General features: G+C 47.7%; 1 protein-coding gene across 1 annotated transcript; it reads left to right on the top strand.

Moving 5' to 3' along the window:
• Window positions 1-17,016: 17,016 nt before the first annotated feature.
• LOC144109798 (uncharacterized) lies at window positions 17,017-26,712 on the top strand. Its single transcript, XM_077642588.1, has 3 exons — window positions 17,017-17,245; window positions 21,095-21,146; window positions 26,530-26,712. The coding sequence occupies exons 1-3, from the start codon at window positions 17,166-17,168 to the stop codon at window positions 26,710-26,712; spliced, it is 315 nt and encodes a 104-aa protein (XP_077498714.1). The 5' UTR covers window positions 17,017-17,165.
• Window positions 26,713-27,149: the final 437 nt, after the last annotated feature.

Raw genomic sequence — 27,149 nt, 5'->3', positions numbered from 1 at the left:
GAACTGTCTATTAGGTTGTAACCATTGATCCTGCTGTATTCACACACGATTAACACTGTTACACTTATATTGCAGACGTTCACGATATTTGTTACTTGTATCGTGAAATTCTTCCTGTGTTTAACGATATCATTTATTAACCCACTCCCCTCAGTAATGTTTCTACCTTGAGGGTATCAAGAAATAAATAAAAAGAAAAGGAATACAGTTTTTCAGGACTTGATCAATAGTGTTACTGAAGAGACGGACCCTCTAACCAGTCAGGCCAAATTGCGCTTTTAAGCACTGTTGGCGGTAACGCGTTACAAGTAACGGCGTTAACGGTAACGCGTTACTTTTTTCGGTAACTTAGTAACGTACTCATTACCTTTTCGGAAGTGTAACGGGTAACGTACTTACGTTGATATTTTTCGGTAACGTGAGGTGTCACGTTACTAGTCACTTTTTGTTCCAGTTGTGACGCACTCTGTTGTGTACGGCATGGTTGGGCGTCGCACGGCCGCTCCATCTGCCATGCCCCCTTCGGGCAGACCAAGCAGGTCATTCACCCCGCTGACCACCTGCGACTCGTTAACGTCCCCCTCTCTCTTGCTCGTCCCCATCTCCCGCTCCCTCTTCCTTACTCTTGCAATAAACCAGTCTCTACTAGAGATGTGCAAAACGGCTCACTTCAGTGAGCGGCTCAGAACGGCTCCGCTCACTGAAGTGAGCCGGATCATTTGAACGGCTCACCCGCTCACTTGGGTCGCTCAGGAAAGAGCCGGGTCTTTTGAGCAACTCCTTTAAAGAACGAGTGAGCCGTGGTTCTTTCCTTTCCACTCCCTCTCTCCACAAGTGCGGCGCAGAGACCATCACTTTTTTTCTTTTCCTTCCGCATGCTACCGGCTCCTTCAAGCGCGTCTCTATTCTTGATGGCGCCGAGGCGTCGCGGGCCTCCGCTATCTGATATTTCTGGGACGAGCCAGTGGGTTAGTGGCACCGCCAGTTAGCTGAGAAAAAAAAGAAAGAAAACTTGTCATCCTTCGAGAGGCGACGCGCAGGTGGGGCGGGGAAGGAAAAGAGCATCACGCAATAAGGGTAAGGGCTCCCGTAATAATAGGTTTTTCGGAAATTTTCCTTATGTGTTTTTCTTTTATCCAAGCCCTGGGCTCGAGGTTGTGCCAAACTTCAGGGCTGTAGGTGGCTACCTTCATTGGTTATCGAAACTTAGGACGGGCCTCGAAATACGGCCGCCCTAACTTCTTTGTTTATAAAACTTACAAAAGCGCAAGCAAATGCATTACAAATCACAAGTCGGTATTGCCTAGTTTAGCTAGAGGCTCCGTGCAGTGTCTTGTAATTCTGCAACTATACCTAGGCTTTAACACGTGGGTCGATAAGTAAGGTCTTGTAGTGTATGTTCTCTGTGTGAGAATTACCTTTTTTTTGTTACAGTTAGTTCGGCCGTCTCTATGAGATCTGCTTCTGTAACTCAATTTGCCTTTGTACATTTATGTATATATATTTCCTCTCTTCATCATCTGCATTCGACCATCGTCCCCATCTTCAAACACTGCCTGGAGAGGCCCTGTTCCTCTCTAAAGAAAAGGAAGAGACCATGCCTGAATTTACTACACGGCTATTTTACGGATGCATATATTGTTTTGTTTTCATGAAAGCCAAATAACTAGCAGTACACTGTAACCTCTGCTATAGAGTTTAGTTATTTGGCTTTAAAAAAACGATATGTGCATTAGTAGAATAACCGTGTTATAGGTATTTTTACTAATACCTTCGAAATGTTGCACCAGCTCACGATGCAAGATGGATGGGAGTCGTGAGACATCGCTCGAACAACAGCTGTAAACGAAAGGCGCCATCCTTTGCCAATGATTTGCCAGAAGACACGTTCTGAGCGAAACAGCGCTCGTAGACAACGGACGACAACAAGGAAGACACAACACCGCAGGACAACACAAAGCGAGGACAAGCTCTGCGAGCGCTCTTTTGCTCGGAATGTATCTCAACCAACTCGCCCAGAAATACGCACTTTGCCAGAAGACCCGGCTCTGATTGAACGGTTCTTCGAACGGCTCACTGAACGAGAGAGAAGCGCCTCTTCATAAAAGCCGCACGGCTCACTGAACGAGAGAGAAGCGGATCTCCAAAAGAGCCGCACGGCTCACTGAACGAGAGAAGCGCCTCTCCAAAAGAGCCGCACGGCTCACTGCACGAGAGAAGCAGTTCACCAAAAGAGCGACTCTCCAAAAGAGCCAAACGGCTCACTGAACGAGAGAATCGGTTCACCAGAAGAGCGGCTCTCCAAAAGAGCCAAACGGCTCACTAAGCCAAAGACCCGGCTCTTCAAAAGATCCGGATCTCCAAAGGAGCCAAACGGCTCACTGAGAAAAAGACCCGGCTCTTCAAAAGATACGGATCTTTTGAAGAGCCGGGTCTTCGGCTCAGTGAGCCGAATGGCTCCTTTGGAGATCCGGATCTCTCGTTCAGCGAGCGGGCGACCCGTTCACTCAACCAGCTTTCTCGCACTGCTAACAGATGGCGCGCAAATCGCACCCAGCAGCTCTGACGGACGGTTCGACACGGCTAACTGAACGACAAACCAGCTTTCTCGCACTGCAAACAGATGGCGCGAAAATCGCACCCGGTAGAATACCCAGCGACACAGCTCTGACGGAACAGACAGTTCGCCGTTAGGCACGGATCACTACGCTGGACTACGGTCCTATGGATCAGTGAGCCGGATCACCAAAAGAACCGCCGCTCACATTTACTGAGCCACGGCTCACCCGCTCTTTTAAAAGAGCGGCTCAGAAGATCCGGCTCACTCCTGAGCGACCCATCTCTAGTCTCTACCCAGCAACCGGTTTGAGAGGTTCCTCACTGACGGGGCTCCCACGCTCCGAACTTAACACTGGCGACGAGAAGTAGGATTTAGACCGTACGCAGTTCGAGATCGCGCTGACGGATACCGGAGTACCGCACGGTGCCGTCGAGCCTTTTAACGGCAAGAATTGGTCATAGTGGATCCAGCGCCTCACCTTCTACTTCGTGGCGAGCGACGTCTCCGATGGAGCAAAGAAGCGCGCACTCCTCCTGACGCTGTGCGGGGCTGACACCTTCGAAACTGCCTGCGCGCTGGTGGCACCGAAGACTCTCCGAGAGGTCAGCTGTGAAGACCTGGTCACACTTCTCCAGAAGCACTTCGATCCTAGACCATCTGAGCTGTACAGCCGGTACATTTTCCAGCGGCGCGACCAACTGCCGGAAGAATCGATCAGCAGCTACGTGGCAGCCCTCAGAAGTTTGACAGCTGATTGCAACTTTGGAGTGCTTACGACAACGTCTGCAACATTGCCGCCGCCGGCAGAAGGGCATACACCCGTCCTAACGAACCCCACGATGCTGCCCCAGGACGTCATGCTTCGCGACGGATTCGTCTGCGGGATCCGCGGCGAGCACCTCCAACAGAGACTGTTCGCGGAGAAAGACTTGACTTTTCAACGTGCTTTGGACCTGGCTCTGTCATAGGAAAGTGCGTCGAGGCAGCAACGAGGACTCAAGGGAGTGACTAGCTCTGCAGAGGTGCACAAAACTTCTCAACTGAAAAAGGACTTCAAACATTCATCGCAGCAACGGCGCTGTTATCGATGTGATGGCTGGCACGAGGCTGATACCTGCAAGTTCAGGACGGCGCAGTGCCGTTTTTGTTCCAAGAAGGGCCACATCGAGAACGCTTGCATCGCCCGGAGGAAGAAAACCAAGGAAGGCAAGTCCAACACAGGCAAGGAACGCACAGTGTGAACGCTCAGTCTACGCGCAACGACACTACGCACAGCGATTCATGTTACGAGCTTCACTCCGTAAGGGAGCGAACACCCTGCCCCAAATTCCTTGTTGACGTTAAGGTCGAGGGAAGGCCCCTGAAATTCGAAGTCGACACGGGCGCCGCATGTTCCCTAATCAGCGAGGCTACGTGCCACCAAACATGGCCAACGAACGCCCCGAAGCTTTCGAGGGAACCTCTGGACTTGCGCACTTGGTCGGGAGAGGAACTTCGCACCATCGGATCAGCACGAGTTCGTGTACGATTTAAGTCAAAGGACTATATGGTACCGCTCCTGGTGATGGAAGGGACTGGCTGCAACCTGCTTGGACGGGACTGGTTTTCGGCGCTGCATATTCGCGTGCATGGAATTAACCTGGTTGCCGAACCAAGACAAGAGCTCCGGGAGGTCCTCGCTCGCCATCCTGATGTGTTTAACGAAGACATCGACGGCTATGTGGGACCTTTGGTTCACTTGGACATGGAAGAAGGCGCAACACCCAAGTTCTGTAGGGCGCGCCCAGTGCCTCTAGCCTATCAAGAGTCAATGGATGAAGAGCTCGACCGTCTGCTAAACAAGGCATCCTGGAGCCGACGCAACAGGCTGAAATGGCCACACCTTTAGTGTGAGTGCGCAAAAAGGACGGAACCTTTAGCGTTTGTGGCGACTACAGGAGCACCGTTAACGCAGTGGTGAAGAAGGCCGCATACCCGCTACCGACAACAACGGAAGTATTCGCTAAGCTGCGAGGTGGAACCATCTTCTCAACGCTGGATCTCTACCAGGCCTATCAAAAGCTAAGGGTCAATGACGAGACAGCTGCACTGCTCACCGTCAACACCACCAAAGGACTGTTCAAAGTGAAACGGCTTCCTTTTGGAATATCCGCTGCGCCAGACATCTTCCAACGTATGATGGAGACGACACTGGCAGGAATTCTCGGGGTGAGTGTTTACCTGGATGATATTATTGTCAGTGGGAAGGACACTACCGAGCATGCACAACGTCTATACAAAGTGCAGTCGAGGCTAAGCGAGAAAGGTCTGCGCCTCAAGCAAGCGAAATGCCGCTTCGGCATCGACTCAGTTGGGTTTCTGGGTCCCAAGATAGACGCTAAGGGTATTCATACGACCGAGGAAAAGGTCCGAGATATCCTTCAGGCACCTAAACCGACTGAAAAGACCTCTCTTCAGGCGTTCCTAAGGCTCTTGGCATTTTATGACCGTTTTTTAAAGAACCGAGCTACGGTTGCCGCAGAGCTATACAAGCTGCTCGAGAAAAACATGCCCTGGACGTGGGAGAAAAACCACCAAGCCGCCTTCGACGCGCTTAAGAGGATGGTTCGATCATCGACAGTGCTTGCATATTATGACGAAAGGAAGCCTCTCCTTCTGTCCGTAGATGCGTCACCATATGAAGTAGGCCCTTTTCTTGCGCAGAAAGATGCGTTCGGCAGAGAAGCTCCCATTGCATTCGCGTCGCGAACCTGGGGACCGCAGAAAAAAACTACTCCCAGCTTGACAAGGAAGGTCTCGCGGTAGTTTATGGCGTCAGCCATTTTCACCAGTATATCGCTGGCCGGCACGTGACCGTGCTAACAGATCACCAACCGCTCCTGGGCATGATGGGAGAAAAGAAACAATTGCCCCAGGTACTCTCACCTAGAATGACTCGATGGTGCCTCAAGTTGGCAACGTACAGCTACGATTCGGTGTACAGGCCTGGACGCCTGCACCAAAATGCCGACGCACTCAGCAGGCTGCCACTGCCCTCCCAAGTAGATGAGCCATGCCCCCCTGGTGATGTGCTCATGCTGGCGTCCACGCCAAGCGTTGAGCTGTCTCCACGTCAACTCGCGGAAATGACCCAGGAGGACCCAGTGCTATCCCGCGTAATGAGAGCTGTCTCAAGTGGTGAGCTGCACAGGTTGCCAAAAGCGGAATTTGCTGTGCTCACAAAAGTTGGATCTGACCATTGCCTCCTGAGGGGTTCCAGGCTGGTAGTTCCAGCAAAAGCCAGAAAAGACGTGCTCATCTTGGCACACGCAGGCCACAGGGGAGTGGTAGCTATGAAGGCGTGCGCTCGTGGCTATTTTTGGTGGCCCGGTGTCGACAGCGACATTGAGCGACTGGTCAAAAGTTGTGCGGCTTGCTGTAGGCGTCAAAGAGTGCCACCGAAGGCACCGCCTCCCAATTGGAAGCGCGCAACAGCACCATGGCAAACAGTCCACGCCGACTTCGCTGGCCCCGTGGAGGGAAGGATGCTGCTGATTGTTGTAGATGCGTACAGCAAGTGGCTCGAAGTTCGCCACTTGCGGAACATACAGTCACCAACAGTGGTCGAAGAACTGCGGAACCTGTTCGCAACTTTCGGCATTCCAGAAAGACTGGTAACGGAAACGGCCCGTCCTTTGTGTCCGCGGAAATGGAAGATTTTCTAAAGAAGAACGGGATAGCACACATCACGAGTGCGCCCTATCATCCGGCAACGAATGGCCAAGCGGAAAGAATGGTTTTTGAGACGAAGCAGGCACTGGCCAAAGATCAGTATGGAGCATTCTCGTGCAGGCTGGCTCGATTTCTGCTCAAGCAGCACACAACCGTCTCAGCAACGACGGGTAGGACGCCAGCCGCACTCATGTTCGGTCGCGAGCTCTCAACGGCACTCACCCGCATTCAGCCACGACCTGCTGAAACGGCGTCCTCGGAGCACAGCGTTACGAATTCGCCGAGAGGAGTAGCCGTGGGGCAAAAGATCTTTTTCCGCAACTTCACAGGAAGCCCGGTCTGGATTGAGGGAACCGTGTTCGAGAGACTTGGACATCGATCTTGGTTGATCAAGTCTGGAACTGGAACGGTTCGTCGGCACCTCGATCATATTAAGCCAGGTGCAGAATTCCACCCGACGCACTATCGCTCTAACGAACCCACATCTAAACAACAAGGTACTGTGCCGTACTTATCGCGCTACCAGCGGCAACTGCGCCTGCGCACGGCCTGCCTGCAGCGCCCCACTCCCGGCATGCCCGGCTGGATGACTGCGCGACGCAGCCTCGCGACAACCGACCCAGCGGATCAACGCAGCACCAAACTCCTCCAAGACCTCATCGGGAACGGCGTCCACCCAACTGCTGCGGTGACCCGATCTAAGGAGGAAGGGATGTTGTGTACGGCATGGTTGGGCGTCGCACGGCCGCTCCATCTGCCATGCCCCCATCGGGCAGACCGAGGAGGTCATTCACCCCGCTGACCACCTGCGACTCGTTAACGTCCCCCTCTCTCTTGCTCGTCTCCATCTCCCGCTCCCTCTTCCTTGCTCTTGAAATAAACCAGTCTCTACCCAGCAACCGGTTTGAGAGGTTCCTCACTGACAGGGCTCCCACGCACCGAACTTAACACACTCCACCCCCTTTATTTAGAAAAAAAGCGCTGATCCCCTTAAAAGTTGTTGTAAATAAACAAAATGTACATGTCCTCTTGACGCCCCTTTTTGCAGCTCGCATGCATGCCAGAAAACACCTGCCCTTGAAGACGCACCAAACTAAACAAAAAAGACAATAGATGCATTGCACGAAATTGGCTCAGGAACACGCATTCACACACTTCCCTTCACCGAACTCCCCTTCATAAACCACTCCCACACACAACTCTCTGAAGAGAGGATGCATGCCGAGCATAAAGATCCCCAGGTGGTCGAAATTATTCCGGAGCCCTCCACTACGGCACCTCTTCTTCCTTTCTTCTTTCACTCCCTCCTTTATCCCTTCCCTTACGGCGCGCTTCAGGTGTCCAACGATATATGAGACAGATACTGCGCCATTTCCTTCCCCCAAAACCAATTATTATTATTAATATTATTGTTGGAACATCAAATTTTTCAGAATTACCTTAAATTTGTTGAGCTCAGTGATGTTTTTTTATGAAGTTACAATTGATGATGAAGCGTCAATTTGTGTTTAATGTCACATTCAGAACACGGCTTCACCACGTGTCACAGAGTTTCAAGCCTTCACATGTAACTCTACAGGCAACTTTAGGCCACTATACATTGCTAAGCTGCTGCACATTTGTGCAAAATATCCTCGTTAAATCTGAATTTCGCATAAAGTCTTGTTTGGGCTAGAAGTTTTTTGTGAAATGTGAGCTTTACAAAGTTGTTATCGTAAGTTCTTATTCGAAGACTGATTAAAATTAATGGCCTTGAAGTAACGGCAAAGTAACGTGCGGTACTTTTTTTCGGTAATGGTAACGATAAGGCGTTAACGTTTTTCTAGGTAACGTAGAGCGGTGACGCGGTGACGCATTTTCCCCCCGAAATGAACTATGTTGCTCTTTTTCCAGTTTTTCTCTCCACAATTTTTGTCGAGTATGTCCTTGCTGGACTCTGTAATGGCGAAATGAATTCTTACCATTTCTGTACAGATTTTTTTTTTTATAAAGTGTAAACAGCGACGCCTGCCTTCTTCTATAACATCGTGAATGCAGTACCCTGCGTTCTGGAGCTTGGCAATATTACGGGAGGGACGCGAGAATTTAAAGGCTTATCATATTTTATGCATAAAATGTAACCAAGCTTAGCATAGACACTGGAATTTTCAGGCCAGTTCCAGAATTGGACTTTATCTTGAGCGAGCTGGCGTATTGGTTGAGTAATTGAAATTTACACTGTTGCAAGGTCATCTCCGGAGAGTTAAATAAGTAAGCGGAGAGTGCATAAGTTTTTTTGTCAGAATGTTTACAAAGCAAAGTTTTGTGCAATAAAACTATTAGTTCGTTCTTCAGATGCGCAGTAGTTACGTAAACATCTAAAATCCAGGGAAAAAACTTTTAAAAGATTATACATGTATTTAAACAAATTCGAGAATTTATATTACACTGCTCAACGCCTCAGGAATCATTCACACACAAAAAACACAAGTATTCTGCTTCCATTCGTTACGAAATGCTGAAGGGTTGAGTCGAAGCAATCCCAGAAAAAGTGAAAGTCGAGAAAATGAACCTTCATTACCCTTTATATTGTCATCGCCTTTTATTATTTAGTTTATTAGCTCGTTTGGTTTGTATCATTTGCATTTGGTCGGAGTAGTACGGCACTGCAGGCAACGTAAGCTGTATTCTTCTGACCCCTCTCTATTTATAGTATTACTCAGGTGTTTCGTCTTAAGAAGCCCGTCGCATTTGCAATGCTCCGAAGCCCCCAGAAGCGCGATTAGCTACCAATTTCCTGACTACCACAAATTCAGAAACGTCATTTTGTACAGCACATTTTTCTGTCATTTTATATCAAGGGACAGATGAAGACTCGATGTTTAGGAAAAAAAAAACTGAAAAATGGCTGTGGTTTAGCTCTGGTTAACCCTGGAGTGACGCGATAGCTACAGCTGGCCGAGTGGAACTGGCTGAGTAGTCGAATTACACAGTCAGTCTTTCGCCGCTCCGTTTGGATGGGCGTTACTTCTTTATCTTCGTCCCTGGACGTGGGTTCACTCTCTCCCCGCTCAGTTTCGCCGGTGGGCCACGCCGCCGACAGCTACTCCGCACCACGTGACCAGCCACGGCGGCCACGGAGTGGCCACGCTGCAGGCTCTAAATGCTCGCGTAATGTAGCTGTCGCTACAAAATAAAACTTTCGAGCGAATTTCTATTTTATATTCAGTGCCCAGCCTTTATACAGAGCTCCAGAATAGCCCAGACAGGCTCGCACATTATGCGGACTGCGTGCACTGTGCATCCCTTGTGCACGCCGAGGTTGCATTTGCCGCCTCGGCGGCTAGACGACTGCTGTTGTGACGCCATCTTTTTGGGACGACCTCTCGGCCTCAGCAACGACGGTCGCCGATTGAGTTTCGTCTAATGGGGCTTCCGCCTTGCAATGTAGCTTTTGCTACAAAAATATTGGCTTGTGGTTTAAAATTGCTTGCACAAAATATTTTACTTATTTTTTAATTTATATAGGTTATTACATACAAAACAACATCTTGGACCCATAGCCAAAGGCTATTGCGAAGGCACAGCTTTTTTACAGGTTGACACCAACGCCACGCAACTATTTAACGCGTTTGAGGTGTCCACTGACCCAGGGAGACAGTTATGCGCGTCTTTTTCTTTGCTGACGCCAATTTGCTGAAAGGACGCTGGCGGCTTATGCTTCAGTGTTCAGGTTCTGCGGCAGTGTTTTGAAAGCCAACGTATACAGTGCACATCTCTCTGTCACTAGCGCCAAATTGCTCAAAGCGCGAATATAAGTCTGATATTAGTATTAGTTGATGAAGAACACGATGCGCAATGCACAGCCCAAGAGTGTGCTGCAGTTTATCACGAAACGTGATCGGATGCTTTGATAGAACGGTTCCTTCTTTCAGAGGCCAGCGAAGCTTGTCCGCGCCGCCGCAGGTTAGAATTCTAGTAGTGGCAATATTTATTTATTTTTATTTATTCACGGCTTACCCAAGGTCACACTTAAGATAAAGCATCACACAACCCAGTGGGCGAGTTTGACCTCTCGAATTAGTGTTTTGGCACTTGATGTTAATTGGGATAAATGTTGACATTCTTAAGCAAATCACCTGGTAGTACGCCGTGTATTCGTGCAGCAGCGGCCTTGTTCATTGCAATAATATAAATTATTTTCGCACACTTCCAGTCGGCGTAATAAGGATCCCAGCCTAAAGTTTTCCGCGCGACGACAGCGCCGTGCTCCTCCCGTAGCGGCGGAATTCTGAAGCGTCGATCGGGCGCGACGGCGCCAGGGCGCTGTGACTGGCCTTGCTCGCGTGCGGCGCGCGCTTTCTCTCTCGGCGTGGTGCTCGCGCCCGTCTCCTCGCGGGAGCGGCGGATAAGAGCACAGCTTGACGAGTGCACAGTGCGCTGTTTATGTCCATCGGTGGGCAGTTTTTACGCGGTGATCGAAGGGGCACGCGGCACCATGGTTGCCTAACGGCGGGGAAGCGTCTGGCTTGACTTGTGGGCTTCCCTGAAATGACAATTTTGCTTACTGCCGTGTGTGCTGTCAACAGTAATTACCCAGGTGCCATGAATCGTTCAATGCGAAGTACCGGTGCAGTATCGGGCGTTGCGGTATTAATTAAACATTAGTACTAATGGTCCATCACCTGTGGCAACAGGTAAGACCGCTGGCGGGCACTTAACATAAGTGCACTTACTCGGCCGACACCACGTGAACTGCCAGCGCACACAACTGCGAAGGCGAAGATGGCAGACACGATTCCACATGTGAACTAACCTTGTGTCGTACACACGTGGTAGCAGTGTCGCTGTGCAGGTTACAGACCACAGACTGTAGACCTCGGGCGGCCGCGCAATAATGTTACGTGCCCCGTCGATGCGCATCACAGCTGACTCGTGCAAGTGGTTTGTGAGTTAAACGTCCTAAGGCTGAATGTAGATTGTGCGCGAAGCCGTACGTTTTTGAAAGGCTCCGAATTAACAGATATTATTTTTGTATATCTGTGTGGTAAATACGCCATCTGCTGTAAATACGACCATACCGCAGAAGCGGCTAGGCAAGCGCGAGACCGGTAGGAACGGCAATGCGTTACCCTATTGGTCATATCAGCTGCACGCCCATGCTAAAACTCACAAAGCTCGACAGAATGGGATTCAGTAATGCGCACCGAGATCACGAAATGCACTTTCGAATTTCGCCAAATCTAAGCGCGCCGCGATTAGACCTGTGAAGCTGGGGTGAGCAGCCTAGCGCCAAAGACATCGAAACACCGCGTAAAGGGAAAAGAAAAAGGTAGCAGAAACTGTCACCAGCAGGCACGGCGGAAGCAAGCATATCGAGTTGAGAAGAACAATTTGAAGACACGAAGGAAAAAAAAAGCGCGAAACGCATTTGTGCCGCAGTTTCGTTCGAAGGTGAGCTTTAATTTCAGTTTTCACTTCGTACACCCCGTTGTTATGCGCTCTCTGCACATACGTAAGGTGTGACTAAAACAGCTCCCTTTTGGACTATTTGCTCAGCGCGGCGCACACGAGCTGCTGCCTCGCTAAAGCACGAGCGTGTGATCAAAATTTTCGCAGCAATGTCGAAGTGCAAGGACAAACCTGGAGCGGGCGCGCTCTCCTCTCACACCGGCGTCCATGCATAAGCGGAAAGAGCATGGCGTGTGTGTAGCGAGCTCCTCTCACAATGGCGCCGATGCGCGAGACAGAACGAACGAGTGCGCGCGTGCAAAACTAGTTTCCTTCACGTGCGGGTGAGGCAACGCACACAAGTCAGTGGCGAAGCTCGTCGTCCTGCCCGATCAACTAGGAGGAATCGCCCGGACAGGGCGCTATTGACTGGCGTCCGCAGCGCCCTCTGGCCCAGGTTGTGTCCCCTATGAAACATGCGTTATCCCGGGGCTATAAAAACTAAGAAATGAATATCTTGTGCACGAAAAGTCAAATTATTCGCATACGCCGCAACTATGGCATGAAAAATAGGGTCCATATCAGTTGTTAATCACTGAACGTTTAATCGTCACTGACTCAGCATTTCGAGCGCGAAGTCGCTGTAGAAGCCTTATTTCATGCCGAAGTGGAAAAACGCAGGTGGCATATTAAAAATAAGTAATTCACATCCGCCTTGCTTGCTTCGAAGTGCAAAGAGCGCCATGCATTCAAGCCAGGCTTTCGGCTGTGAAGAAAAAAAAGCGCTTCATAATTTTTGGCAACTTACACGTGACATTTTCGACGCTGTGGAATGTCCTTTGCGATCTTTTGCGAGTTTCAGGGAGGCATTCTTAAGAAGCTTTTCATATTCAGGCCAATTAGGTCACTGAGATTTCCCGGAGGATGTCGCTAAGCATACCGGCAGCTCCTACCCTTCATCTTGATGAAATTCGAGCAACGTATCCGGTGTAAAGTGCGCCTTAATGCAGTCCTTAGCTGAGATAGGCTGATTATCTTCGTAATCTCTTCCCCAAGTACTTGGTAGGATTGCAAGCAATATCATCCTAAATCACTGCGAAGACGCCGCCCTGTAGTTCAAGTTGCTTATCGTTACCTGTAATGAGGAAGTCAATTCTCATTGCCATGCACCCAATCGAAGCTATACGTCTACAAGTTATGTACGAGAGTCTCCCCGTAGTTTTTTTTCTGTTGTCTACAATCGACGCTACATTAAGATGCTGGCAAATGAACCAAGAGGGGAGAAAGCCGGGCCAGTTGGTACATGCCAAGAAAATTCAAAGCGCTAAGGACGGGTCAAAGCTAAAGGAGACACACACGCCAGCGCTACTAACAACTGACAGAATTTTATTACGACAAGAGCAATATATACCTATGGGCAACGCCCATAGTATAGAAACATAAAAAGATAAAAACAGTACAAAGTTTCTGCGCATGCTCAGCCATCGAGGTATTTAATCTCTTTTTCTTTCAGCGTTATGGAGGGCGCGCTGACACAGGTTTTCCCTCTGCAATGAATAAGATAGCCTTCATAGATTTCGCGCCTAACGCTGATGCTGGTACTCTCTTATAACCGTGCTTTCGTCAATGTTTGCCGTGCACTTGCATGTGACCACGTGGTCAGGTAAGTTTTTTCTTCCGCCTTCTTTTAAAGGGGCCATTACATGGCCGTTCTTCATATTTCAGTTTACTGCTTCAGTTACTAATGCAAGAGCTTATGATTCAATTTCCGAAATTTGGCTGCCCTGAACGCGCTGTATTTTCCAAAAACTGTGATCGAAATTGAGACCGGGAGACTCCTCCCACCGGCAGCAACCGCCATATTAAAGCTCTCGTGACGTCACTAGCACATGCACGGAGCAACCTCGCCTGCTCTCGTTGCTGCAATATGCGCAGCGAGGTCTGATTCCCCCCTGTACTTTCGCGGGCGATCGAAGTAGCAGTCGTCCCCCATATATGAATCACTGGTACTGCAAACGCGATAATAACGCAGTTTTTTCTTCGGTATAGGTATGGTCCGGTCACACTACAGGCCGACGCGACGGTGATCGACGGTCCGTGGGCTGATCGGTACGCAAATGCCGTTGCTGACGCACTGGTCTGTCACGCTAAACCGACGACGACGCCAGCAAGATTTACGATCGCGTATCGTAGTAATGTTAAAGAGTCAGCTTAGTGGGAACCAGAAGAGAGTGGTAGGGGACTAGTTCGTATGACATTCTATAAACTTAGGAATTTGAAAATTTATTGAATCTCATGCTAGCCACGGCGACATACGCGATGTGCGTGCAACAGCGAAGATGTGGTTTCATTCGGTGCCTGGCATAGAACCGATCGGCGAGGCAAGCGACATGGGCAAAAAACGCCGCACGACGGTGCCCCTCGCCGCCGTCGCCTGGGCTTGTGCGGCCGAGCGAAAGCATCACGCCCGGTGAGGCGACGGCCGGAAAAACTGCGCTTGTACTGATCCGGAGTTCCCGGGTTCGAACCCGACCGCGGCGGCTGCGTTTTTATGGAGGAAAAACGCTAAGGCGCCCGTGTGCTGTGCGATGTCAGTGCACGTTAAAGATCCCCAGGTGGTCGAAATTATTCCGGAGCCCTCCACTACGGACCTACTTGTTCCTCTCTTATTTCACTCCCTCCTTTATCCCTTCCCTTACGGCGCGGTTCAGGTGTCCAACGATATATGAGACAGATACTGCGCCATTTCCTTTCCACCAAAAAAAATAAAACAATTATTATTATTACCTTATGCGTACCGAAAAAAGCGAAACAAGCGGCTACATATCATCACACTTTATCACTAACCAGTGAGAAACTTTTGCCATATTCTTTAATTTCAGTTGACGGTTCACCGCCGGCCCCTTTCGTGACGAAGCCTAGCGAGTACGCAGGATTCGTGTGTGGGTTTTCGGCGACTGTGGAGAGCGAATTCGCAAGTTTTAGCGCCTGCAAATAGCTTTCGAGCGTAGTTTTGGCTACAGGGCACCCAAAGCGATGACTGCCTACATCGCAGGACGCAAGTACAATAAGGGGGAAGTGCCGATATACGTGACCCGGTCTGCATAGCATGTGCAGAAGACAGCCGGCAGCAGGCGTCGGCGTCGACTGTGGACAACAAATCTGATTGTTTTCATTAATTCAAGTAATGTCCGAACGTGTTTTTAGCTAAAGCGATCTAAAATTAAATTTTGGTGACAGAGAAAGCAGATACAATTAGCGGAAAGCGCCGGTATCCTACGCGAAGCGTTTCCCAAGCAGGCGATATAGCATCAGCGGGCATATTGCAGTGTTATCATGGTGTGTAAATGAGTAAAAGTGCAATTTGTCAGCAAGAGTACGTAATATTTAAGAGAAGGATAACCCACCTGGCATTTTATGCCACACAAACGGGCAGTACTGTTTGCGCACAGTCATGTAAACAACCTCAGCGCGGGGACGCTCTCGTAATCGTCGCTCTCCTGGGGCACAATGCGCGCGCAAAGCAAAATGCGGTACTATTATTTCGAAGCACTCATTTAGACGGCGGCGACTGTTCATCGGTGCATACAGTGAAAGGATTCGAGTCACGTAGGGTATTGCAAGCTGCTTGGTTCCTGCAAAAAGGTTCTACGAGTCGAAGGAAATGTATGTTCGACTTACAAACGCGTACATGCAGCGCGGAAGTAGTCGCACCCGGCACTTTTCTCTGCTTCTTTCGTACCTCAAGGTTACTCTAGTGCCCGCTTTTGATAATTTGAGTTTAAATATCGAGCCGATGAATAGCGGTCAAGAACTTGGTAGCTAGCTACAAAACGCTGCGGCTTTCACGGTGCACATCGGCGAAGGCATGAACGGCACGTGCCGCTCTTCGCATACGGGAGCCCTTGACTGCTCAAAAAAGACCACACTCATAACATACAAACAGCATGCTTCTAAGCGTAAATAATAAAGCAGAGGTTGGCTGGTTTCCGATTCCTCAACAATCGGAAAGTGAGCGCCACGAGCAAGTCCGCTTTCCTAAGGATCACTCAGCTTGCGTACTAAGTTGAAGGCTTCCCAAAATAGAAGATGGAAAATGCATTTTATTTCGCTAGGCTAAAAGAAAAAAAAATTTTCGAGCGACCGCTGTCTACGGTGTGCATGCAAGCACGTCAACAGTTCGCAGAAGATGACGCGTGCCGTGTAAGCGCTAAGGACGTCAGCGACCAGACGTTGCCAGACCAGCAAGCAGTTCGCAAAAGAAACGAAAAAAAATCGTTTTAAAGATATTTACCACACAGAATCAACTGAAAATTGGGGGAATGGTAAATTAACCTGTTGGGAATTAAAGTCGATAAGCAGGGTATGCGTACAGATAGGCTGTCATGGCCCCGTTAAGTCTTTGTTATGCTCTCGTAGTCTATCGTACCGGCAACGTCCAGTCTGCCCAATGTAAATGAGTAGAGATTAGATTCCTCCATGGCTGAGCGAGCCCTCCCCCCAATGGTTCTCCCACTAACCGCCTGCTGGTTACGCGCTCCGCTCTCGCCATACTCCTATTTTACGCGGACCGTGGTAACCGTCCTCCTTTCAAGGTGATCCCCTCCACATGGTTACCGCTGTTACTGTGGGTGGTTAGCATCATTCAGGAACCGGTGCTAACCATCGTCTGACTGTGCATTCCTTCTCCCTGGCCATACACTCCTCCTTCCTCCCACGGTAACCACTCCCCGGTTACGCACAACTCCACTCTCCTCAAATTCATGCTTCCCTCCTTCCAACGAAATTGGTCTGGCAGTTGTTTCTATTGGCAACCACACGATGGGTATGCCGACTACTTCAGCTACACCAACACGAAATCCAGTAACATGGAGGCTTAACAACGGTCGCTGTAAAATCAGAACTGATTGGTGCTAATGCTGTTAAGACGAGGGCCCCTCTTCGTAAGTGCTAATGACTGAGCGTAATTTCTATTCTAAAAAACTGTTGCACATGTTAATGAATGTTCTTTGTGAATTTCCATTAATGTTTGCGTTTCCAACAACACCTCTCTTAATAATGAGGGCATGTCCTTTCCTTCCTCGCTGTATTCAGCTTTGGCGGGCTTTTCCTTTCAGATTCCACGGCGGCAACTTATCGACTGGACAAATCCGCAATTTATTCAAACTCTATTCTTTAGAGAAAGTCTTTTTCTGGTTACATTTGATTATGGACACTTAAGCTTCTGTATCTCATTAGAAGGCAGAAGTTTAGAATATAAATATTGTAATTTAAACCTTATATCTCGCCGTTTTATGCATGCACGGATCAGAAAAGTTCGCGTCAGCTTCCAAAAGCATCGCGGATCATTGGATGGTTTGGCGTATAAAATCATTGTGGTGATTACACGGATCTTTAGCCGTATTTCCAACGGCGCAAATGCTGCTGCACTGCGAGTGACGCAAACAGGCTTCGACCACTTTCTATGGCTATGTGCATAGCCTTTGACAACAAAATGACCTGCGTTCCATTTCTCTCACTTCTGCTCTTCACGTTTGTTGTCGAGTAAGTATCAACGTGCCGACTGTTTTATGCCTTAATGCGTAGTGTTCCTAGTTTTGTAGATTTCCTAAACCCTAAAAGGAGCACCTTTTAGGGATTTCCTGTGTGCTGGAACTATAAACATGCACGCTCTTGAGCGCCTACCAGAAACTTGAGCTTCAGAATTGCTCACAAAGGCTTGCACATGCTGTAGACCACTTGCGCCGCCTGTGGAGAGGCCATTGGAAAGATATTTAGCGGCAACAGTCGAAACCATAGTCAGTCTGTTTCATACGTCTTCCTACCCCCACTGCAGTCATAATCGTCTTCAGTCTGACTACACCCAATGCAGAGAAAAGGCCTCTCCCAAGTCTCTTCATTCACCCTCTTCTGTGCCAGCTGCGGCCATCTTATCCTCGCTAACATCTTGATCTCATCAGTCTGCATAACTTTATTCCACCCCCTACTACGCTTGCCTTCCCTTGGAATTCACTCCGTCATCCTTAACGGCCATCGCTTACTTTTCTCTCGCATTACATGCCCTTCCCTACCCCTTTTCTTCTTGAATTCATCTAGGATGTCTTTAACCCGCGTTTGTTCCCCCACCCACTCTGCCCGCTTCCGGTCTCTTAACGTTGCACCAATCATTTTCCTTTCCATGGATCGCTGCGTTGTCCTCAGCCTAATATCAACTCTTTGTTTCTGTGTATGCCTTTAAGAGGAATATTGGCAAATGGTCATTCATTACCCGAGAAAACCCGTCAAATGCGTTCCACCTCATTCTTACTCTTCTAGTTATTTCACTCTCGTCATCCGAATTTGTGCTCACTCCCTCCCCTAAGTACACGTATTACCATACCACTTCCAGCGCCTCGCCATCATAAATTAATATTTTAGAAACTAACCCGTAGCCGTCCTCAACTTTTTACATTCTCGCATTTCATAAGGATGATTTTGGTGCGCAGAACAAACTACTTATTCATGTTAATTGCGACTATGAGGCAGAAATTATGAAGCAAATGCACGAAGAGAAGCGTCAGCAAAGCAGCTTTTAATGTTGCACATTTTGCTTGTACGGGCTCCGCTGACCGAACGCACAGTCGCGATGTAGAGCTTGCTTAATTGATTTGTAAAACAATTCAACAGTCACATTAAAAAGAAACGTATTGCTTGGTGCATGGTTCTTCCAAATTTCAATTTGCATCTGACATTCACAAGAGCACTTCGAAAATGATGCACAGCGCTCTCCAGAATTTAACTCTAAACAACAGCACAGGCGGTTTTCTCTAAAGTGCGAATCCTACCTTATGCTTTGCGATTTTAAGAAGACTGAGTAAATGGTTTGCGGACACATGTATTTAGCGAACATGTATTTTACGCCAATAAGTAAAGTCACAGTATTCCCGACAGGCATCGCTATCTTTCTCGCGTAGGTTGTACAGTTTAACATAGCGAACCTTTGTTCCAGGGCAGTGCATGAGTGTTCATGATCACGTGGTGGCCAAAGCCGACGCGCGGAGCGATGGTGCCTAAGTTTTGCCCTACCGCCAGAAAGGTGCACGCACAGACCTGGTGGCAATTGATAAGCGAGGCGACAGCGCCGAGGGAGCTGCCGTCATTACGTCGTGAGCGTGAACCCTAGAGCACAGGTCCCGTGGCGCCGTCCATCAGCCTTGTCAGTGGCCAGCTTTAATTCGTTGTTCTTGAAGGTGGCGGCCAACGGAGGCGGCGACGGCAGCGTCAGGCTGAGGCGAAAGTATGAGGGCTCTCCGTAGTCCATTCTTGCACAATACATTCTTCCACCAGACGTGGCGGGCGCTGGTTGTGCAGGTCACCATAGATAAAAAGTGGCAAAGTGGGGCATGCTCTATCCAAAGAAAGAAAAGTGGCTGAGGAGAGGCGCTCCCCAAGGCCCGTATCAGTATCTAATTTGCCGCCCTAGAATGCGGTACAGCCGGCCAAATCTTTAGCTGGCGTGCGCGACGGCCGCTTTTTCTGCGCTCCTGCGCTTTGTGACGAAGCAAGCTTGCAGAAATCTCGATGTTAGGCACGGGCTTAGTGAGCCTGTGCTTAGATTTGATATTTTCGAATGTTTGCTCCGCCATGAGCTGCAGGAGCATGGAAAAAGTGGCCGCCGCCCACGCCAGCTAAAGATTTGGCCGGCTGTACATCTTTCCTACAGTGCATTTCATGATTACATCTACTCTCGACGACGCGGCAGTGTGGGAATATTTTTGGAAAAATTATCTGTATCTCCATAAAAACTTCCGAATGGCTAGAAAATCTTGCATGCATGCGATCGCGAATCTTGTAACAAAATTTAATTGCTTCTAAATGGCAAGAATCCGGAGAAATACCTCCTCGTGGTGACCAAAGCAATGACAGTGCCGTGAGGTGGAGAAGAATAAGAAGCCACAAGAAAAGCCTTAGATCGAAATATTTACATTAACATTCACACTTTTAAGTAAATTACTCAACGGGTGACTGCGTTGGATTTGTAACTGTAATATACAGGATGTGAAACCTTTACTGCGCGTTCTCAGATATCTGCCGCACCCTTACATGCAAGGTTTTAAATTCCAAAACAACATGCGGTCTCGGTGAAGCGACATATTAAAGGTCTGCGAAATTATCTCTCTCCTGCGGTTCAGTGACGTCCTTTGGTTCTTCACATCACACTGGCATTTTCGGATTGTGGAGCGAAAGCTCCAATAATCCATCTTTCGCTAAAGTCCTCGACTGCTGCCGCATGTCCTTCAACCGGAATGCGGCCGGAAGTGACGCCGAACGTCATACCACGTGATGCGCCGCTGCTGTAGCCGCTGCGCCGCCGTCGCTGCGCGCTGAACCCCGCATCGCCAGCTGTGGTCACATGACTAACCACGTTACTAGCCGTTCGCCTAATAGGGAGACGAAGCAGCCGCCCACGTTCAGTTTCGCCATGGAGGAGAGCGCGGCAGGCAGTGCGGTCGTAACGCCTGCGAGAACCTTGGTCTATAGACAGCAGGCTGAGTCGGAGCACCCTGCAGACGTGGCTCGGCTGCGGTTGCAGAGAAAGCGAGCAGCTAGTCGAGCCAAAGGAGCAGCCGAAGCAGAGGAAGAATGCGAGCAACGACTCGCCAAGCGACGGTTGCAAGCCAAGGAAAGGCGACAGATGAAGGCTTTGGCAGAACTTGCTAACAGGCAGTGATTTCGCTCTAACTCGGTTTAGGAGAGTTAAACCACAGCCATTTTTGCGGCATAGAAATATACGTTTGGCGACTGCGAAATAACCAGCCTGAAGGAACTGTGTTTTAAGGCGGTTAAAAATTTAGCGTGTACAGACGGAATAGACGCCCGCTATTAGACGCTGCCCGCAACACTGCCAAGTGTGGCGCTGCGTCTGTACACGCTGACTGACTATACTGTTGAGCATCCCGACTCTCGGCCAACCGCACTATATATACGAGTGTGGTAGTGTGTGGACGCTTGATGCGAGGGCAGGAAGCGTAGACCTCCAGTTGTACTCAGTTGATGATGATGATGATGTCCTCAGGCTGAATCACGATGATGTACTCAGTTGTTCACCCATCAAGAGAGTGAAAAGCTTCTAATCTTCTTTTACTTCGTCCTGGCGCCAATCTGCGCCTTCCTAAAATCGACAAGTTCCGCACGGTCCTAAACCAACACCTATTCCAATGAAAGTGGGGGAAATGGGGAGGCTTCTTGCGGCATTGATTTCGGGTGAACATGATAAGGGCGCTCCGATTGTCTCTGACTAAATTATTCAAACGCTCTGATTTGCTATTGCAGTCCTAATGTTGCGTTTCTGCCACCTAATAAAATTCGGAGCGGCTTAATTGCACTTATTATGTTTCTGTTCTTCCATTTCAGGGCGGTCGGCCCAATGGATCCATTTTACCCTCACCTACACTGCGTTAGAAAGGTATGATTCATTTTTACGGCATATTCCCTATTGAAAAAAATATGGGATATGCACGAGAGTTCCGAAAGGAATTATTGCGGCGTACACTTACGTGATCATACGCGTACTATGAGCAATAAATGAAATAATTTGCGTCCATTATTTGGCATCCCCATCACTCTAATCTCACGAACCTACTCGAATCAGTTCAAAATAAAGCTGCGCGGTTCATCTTAACTTCATACTCGCGATATCAAAGTGTGTCCGCCTTAAAGAAATTACTTAATCTCCCTCCACTTGACATGCGCAGGAAATTATCACGGTTGACCTTCTTCCATAGCCTTTACCACAGCCACACTGCATTCGCTCGAGCCCATATTCTTCCCGCTCCCCACATCTCTACCCGCACAGACCATGTTCATAAAGTAAAACCTATATTTGCCAGGACTAACGCTTATCAAAATTCGCCTCTAGTTTTATCTGTTGCCGAATGGAACTCGCTACCTGCAAACATTGTCTCGCTTACGGAATCATCATCATTCCATGCAGCACTGCTAACCTGCTTAGAGTGTGTCAACCTGTCCGAAACCACATTTCTTTGATTATTTACCTAAACAGTGTTTTCAAGTGCTTGGCATTGTGTAAAATTCATTCCGCTTCATCTGATATGTATCTGTGTAGGCTGTTTATCTAAATGTTTATTTGATTGTATCCTTAAACTCGTGTTCCGATGGGTACTGATTGTTTGCTTCACATTTTAGGTTCTTATGTGTGTTTCACGCTACTAAACATTGTATAAACTTCGTTACTCTTTCCTTTCTTTCTTTCTTTCTTTCTTTCTTTCTTTCTTTCTTTCTTTCTTTCTTTCTTTCTTTCTTTCTTTCTTTCTTTCTTTCTTTCTTTCTTTCTTTCTTTCCTTCTTTCTTTCTTTCTTTCTTTGTTTGCTTCTGCTAGATGTTTTTTATGGTTCCTAATGCCTTCATATATTTACATTGTACAGATTTCACTCATGCTTGAACTTTTTCGTCCCCCCCCCTATGTAATGCCATAATTGGCCCTTAGGGTACTCAAATAAATAAATAAATAAATAAATAAATAAATAAATAAATAAATAAATAAATAAATAAATAAATAAAAATAAATAAATAAACGTGAACAGCAAAACTAAGGTGCCAAGCCAAAGACACCAACTTATTAGTTCTCGGAGTGGAAATGCAAGCGAGGGCGATTAACACTTCTCGAGAAGAGTCCTCACGCCTTCGATTTTAAAATAACCTGCGCTAAGCATTGAGCTTCCCCTGGCTAAGAGTTTCATATTTGCTTATTCTTGGCTCGGTTGTCTCATTTGCTCTTCATTTATTTATTTATCTATTTACACACACCTTACAGGCCTCCTCGAGGCATCGTGTAAGAGGGGGTCAAATACAGAAGTTAGTGTAAAATAGGTTCGTAATCAAAAGCATACTGAAAGGGCAACAAAACCGACAAAAACAAGTGAGTTCAAAAATAGTTTACAAAAAGTGATACAGTTACGATACAACTATGCATCATGGAACAAAAATAGGGGAAATGCAACAAGAGTTACACAAAAGCGAAGGAAAACATTTCAGGCACACATGAGGATAGCTGCGCATGAACACTGCAGGAAAACAATAGTCTCAAGTAGCTTAAAACAAAGTTATATGAGTCATGACCATATAAATGAAATGCTAAGCGTTATCAACGTAGTGTTTGAGTAGATGTTCGCGAAAGGTGTCATGATTACGCTGCAGGATGGTGCAATACGGAAGATGGTTCCAGAGCCGGGTAGTGCGTGGGAGTGACAATGATAATACAAGATCGCACGCCTACGCTATCGTAGGCTTACGTGATCATAGATTTACGTTGATGGTACACGCACGAGAATGTAGATCTATGTTTTCGGAGACCTACGTGAAGTGTACGACACATACCAGAGGTGCACATGATTTCATAATCGCTTGCCACAAAACTAAATCAGGTAATGTTGCAGAGCTGATATTTTGAGTTGTCGTATATTTATGTACCCATGATGTTTTGCAAGAATGACAACTAAAGGTGGATACACATGATGTACCGGCCGCCGCGGTGCCTCAGTGGTTATGGCGCTCGGCTGCTGACGCGAAAGACGCGGGTTTGGTACCGGTCGCGGCGTTCGAATTTCGATGGAGACGAAATTCTAGAGGCCCGCGTGCAGTGCGATATCAGCGCACGTTAAAGAACTCCAGGTGGTCGAAATTTCCGAAGCCCTTCACTACGGCGTCCCTCATAGCCAAAGTCGCCTCGGGAACTTACACCCCCACAAACCAAACCACAAATATGACGTACCATTGGCCCATATGTGCCCGTCATCAAATGATGGTTGACTTAATTCCGCTTTGTGAAGCCCGCGTCTGGCCCGCACAGCAAAGAAGCCCACGTGCGTGTATAATTGGTCTAATCCGCTCATCGCCGCTTTCTTCGACCCTCACCATTGCAGGCTGCGACGAGCCCATTATGCATGGGCACGGTCTTTGGCGGTAAAAGGGTCACAGTACAGTTCAGGTGCGAGCCGCACGAAGGGAAAGTCCACGTCACATCATTCCTGATCCCACGCATGCGCATAGAATGTACCTTGCACTAGTGGTATTTGAATCAATAAAGTTTTGCAAGTCTACATCGTTGCACTCTCCCGGCCCTGGTGCATAAAGAGGTTGCTACTATAAAGTTTAGCTTGGACGATTCCAGTGCATGCGGGGTCATCTTTATTTACGGCGCATTTCGCAGCATCGACGCCAGATGTTTGTACTGGGTTTTGAGCCACTCCCCCTAAGAACGCTTCTCGGTGGGATGCCCAAGCACCTATGCAGCACTTGCCTCTGAAAACAAAAATACAAACCAGACAAATATTTCCAGTCATGCTACCGTGAAGGAAAAACAATTTCGCTTTGCAACTGAAAAAAAAAATTCAAAATACTTAGTGCTCTTGGGTAGTAAAAACTACAAATTGCTGGTTAAAAAAGACGCATAACTGTTTGAACATTTCCGTGTCCCTTTTGGATATGAACATATATCTGTATCTGTGTGTAGTTGTGGAATGCGTGAAGACTGACGTCGCCTCTTCCGCGAAATCTTTTCACGCAGAAAAAAACCCTGCCGTTCCCAGTTTATTCTTAAGTAGTAGATGGAAAGCTTGTAATGGGAAAGTATATAAGGTCGCTGTGATATAGGTATTATTATTTGATTCTGCTGGTTCATGAGAGGGAAATAACTAAAAGAATAAGAATTGGGTGGTGCGCATATGGCAGGTTCTCTCGAATCATGAATGGCAATTTAGCAATATTCCTCAAGAGAAGAATATACAACAGCAGTACTTAACCGGCACTCACCTATGGGGCAGAAATGTGGAGGCTAACGATATGGGTTCAGCTTAAGTTCAGGACAACGCAGCGAGCCATGAAAAAAAAAAGATAGGTCTAACGTTAAGAGACCGGAAGCGGGCAGAGGGGGTGAGGAAACACATGCGGGCCAATTATATCCTATTCGGAATCAAGAGAAAGAAATGGGCTTGGGCATTGCATGTAAATCGAAGGCAAGATAACCGCCGGTCGTTAAGGGTGACAGCGTGGATTCTAAGAGAAGGCAAGCGTAGCAAGGAGCGGAAGAAAGTTAGGTGGGCGGATGAGTTTAAGAAGCTTGCGGGCATACTGAGTGGAAAAATACAACTGAGCCGGTCCCAACATACAACAGAAATTTTTGCCCTCCTGTCATTACGACATATTTTTGTGTAGTATGGTGAAATTGTCTGTTGTGAAAGAACTGGCTCTATTGTTACGACAGGAGACTGCACAATACTAAAAGAATCCTGTTGTTACTACAAGAATTTCTGTTGTCAAGTCTCAAAATACTACAGGAATGCCTGTTGTGACAAAATAAAATTTTCGCTTGCGTTTTTGATAGGGTAAGGTGGTCGCAGTTTGTAAAGGGCAGGGTTGATTGGGGATTCATAAGACAGGTCTTTCTTGCAGTGGGCGTTGTCAGGCTAATGATGGTGATGAATTGATTCTGTTCGATCTTTGCCGTCACATGGTCTCTTTTACTGATTCAGGTTGAAAGGAGGGCACATAAGCAGATAACAAACTGCAAGAAGAATCAGAATTGAAATTCGAACGGAATCATATTAATGCAGTGCCCCTATTTTCAAGGATAACAAAGCGCCGTGTAACCATTCACTGATGATTTAACAAGGCATGTAATTTGAAATACAGCCATTCACAAACATATTTGCGCTTGGAATGACTCCGATATACTTGAGTCCACAGTGATGTTTGCTAAAAGCGGCGCGCATTTACACGGGTTCTTCTGGTGCAAGAAGATTCTTTAGCAATACAGGCTTGATGCCTCAGAAGAACGGCCGTGTCATGGATTGTTGGTTGGTTTGCCTCAAATAAAGATGGCACACATCCGCTAAGGGGGAGTGGCGAAGACACAGGTGGCGAATTCCTGGAGAAAGAGCGTTAAGAGGGGGAAAAGGAACAATAATAGGATATAGGCTGACATACTGGACTACGCAACGACAGGGGTACTGTCGACTGGGAGATCGAAGCCGGAACAATAGCTTTATGTGCAGATTCCTTTACAACGCATGTAATGTTTCAATTTAGAACTGACTGAGAGCGGGGAGAGAGGCTTGCAAGCATTCTGCAGGAGCACTGAAACTTTTTCTTTCCATGTTCTCTGTATTACTGGCATCAGAAAACTGTCGCAATGCCACTGAGTTTTTTTTTTACCTCTGGAGTGCGGAAACATCCGCGCAACAGTAAAGATATAGATTTACAAGCAAACTGTAACAGCAACGTCTGCATGTGCCAGCGAAGCACTGATGCTTCGGTGCAAATTATGCAGTTCCGCGTGGGGTGGTCCCTCTTGGACTAGTTACCGGCGCCACCGCAGCGTGACGTCGGTTTCAAGAAAATCGGCGATAAACGAGGCCACCATTCCAAAACAAAACCTAATGACGCAGTTAAATGCGATGACTTTTGAACAGCTGTCACGTCGCTTTACTGATTAGCGAGTCTGCTGCCAAACCACCAAAAGCTAAAGCACCTACAAAAGTGCTCGTGCTTTTCACGCAGTGAACGATTGTATGGTATACAGGTGAGCGTAGTCTCTGCCCCAGAAGCTACTTGGATGATTCCTATTGATTTCAGCATATGAATGCATCAATAATGGTGCCGACTAGTGATGCTTCTTCTTTTCCCCAGCGGTCACATGAAGCTGTGTAAAAAAATTTTTGTGCGTCGTGCATTTGCTGAATCAAACATTTCGTTATAGATTACACGTTGGAATAATTTTTAAAAAGTTCCACCTGCAAATTCTGACCAGAGACTTTTCTTTCATGGATCAGTGCAATCCGCTGCTAAGGGGAATGGACTGCCCGGTTGGCTGTCTCTGCTTCCCGGAGACAAATAGGCTTTGGAGTGGCACGTGCCTGGACCCCATCCATCCGATCCCTCTGGGCCACGGTCCTAGGCACCATGCACACATACTACCAAAACAACGTCGGAAAGCTCTTAACCCGTTGTTGTGAAATTATTACGCATTGAGAAAAGAATATTCAAATATTCAGTACTTTAATAAATCACGATAAGATCGCAAAGAAAAAATTCTATCTTTTATGCTGAACAATTACGGATTTTCTCGAAAGTCCTGTTTGTCAAATCTACTAACGGCATCAAGTTGTTAAGCGATGCGGCTGGGGAAAAAAATTGGCTCGGCGTAATGACATAAGGCATCTGCCTGGAATCTCAATTGCTTTAAGGTGCCTTGTATTCCCTAACTAGACAGGGGGTGAGTTCGCAAAAGAAAAACGGCATAATAAATTCTTTGCAGAGCACAAGCCGGCCGCAGGTTCTCGCTGCCGAGAGTGCAAATATAAACTCATTACAGCTATGAGGGCTTGAATTATGTTTGTTCTGACTGATTTTTCACACTCAAAAGCTTAAATTCTTGCATAAAATCAGCGAT

Source organism: Amblyomma americanum, chromosome 11 (assembly GCF_052857255.1).
Source record: "Amblyomma americanum isolate KBUSLIRL-KWMA chromosome 11, ASM5285725v1, whole genome shotgun sequence".
NCBI classification, from domain to species: Eukaryota; Metazoa; Arthropoda; class Arachnida; order Ixodida; family Ixodidae; genus Amblyomma; species Amblyomma americanum.
Note: the sequence above shows the minus strand (reverse complement) of the source record. Positions and strands in the feature narration are given on the sequence as shown.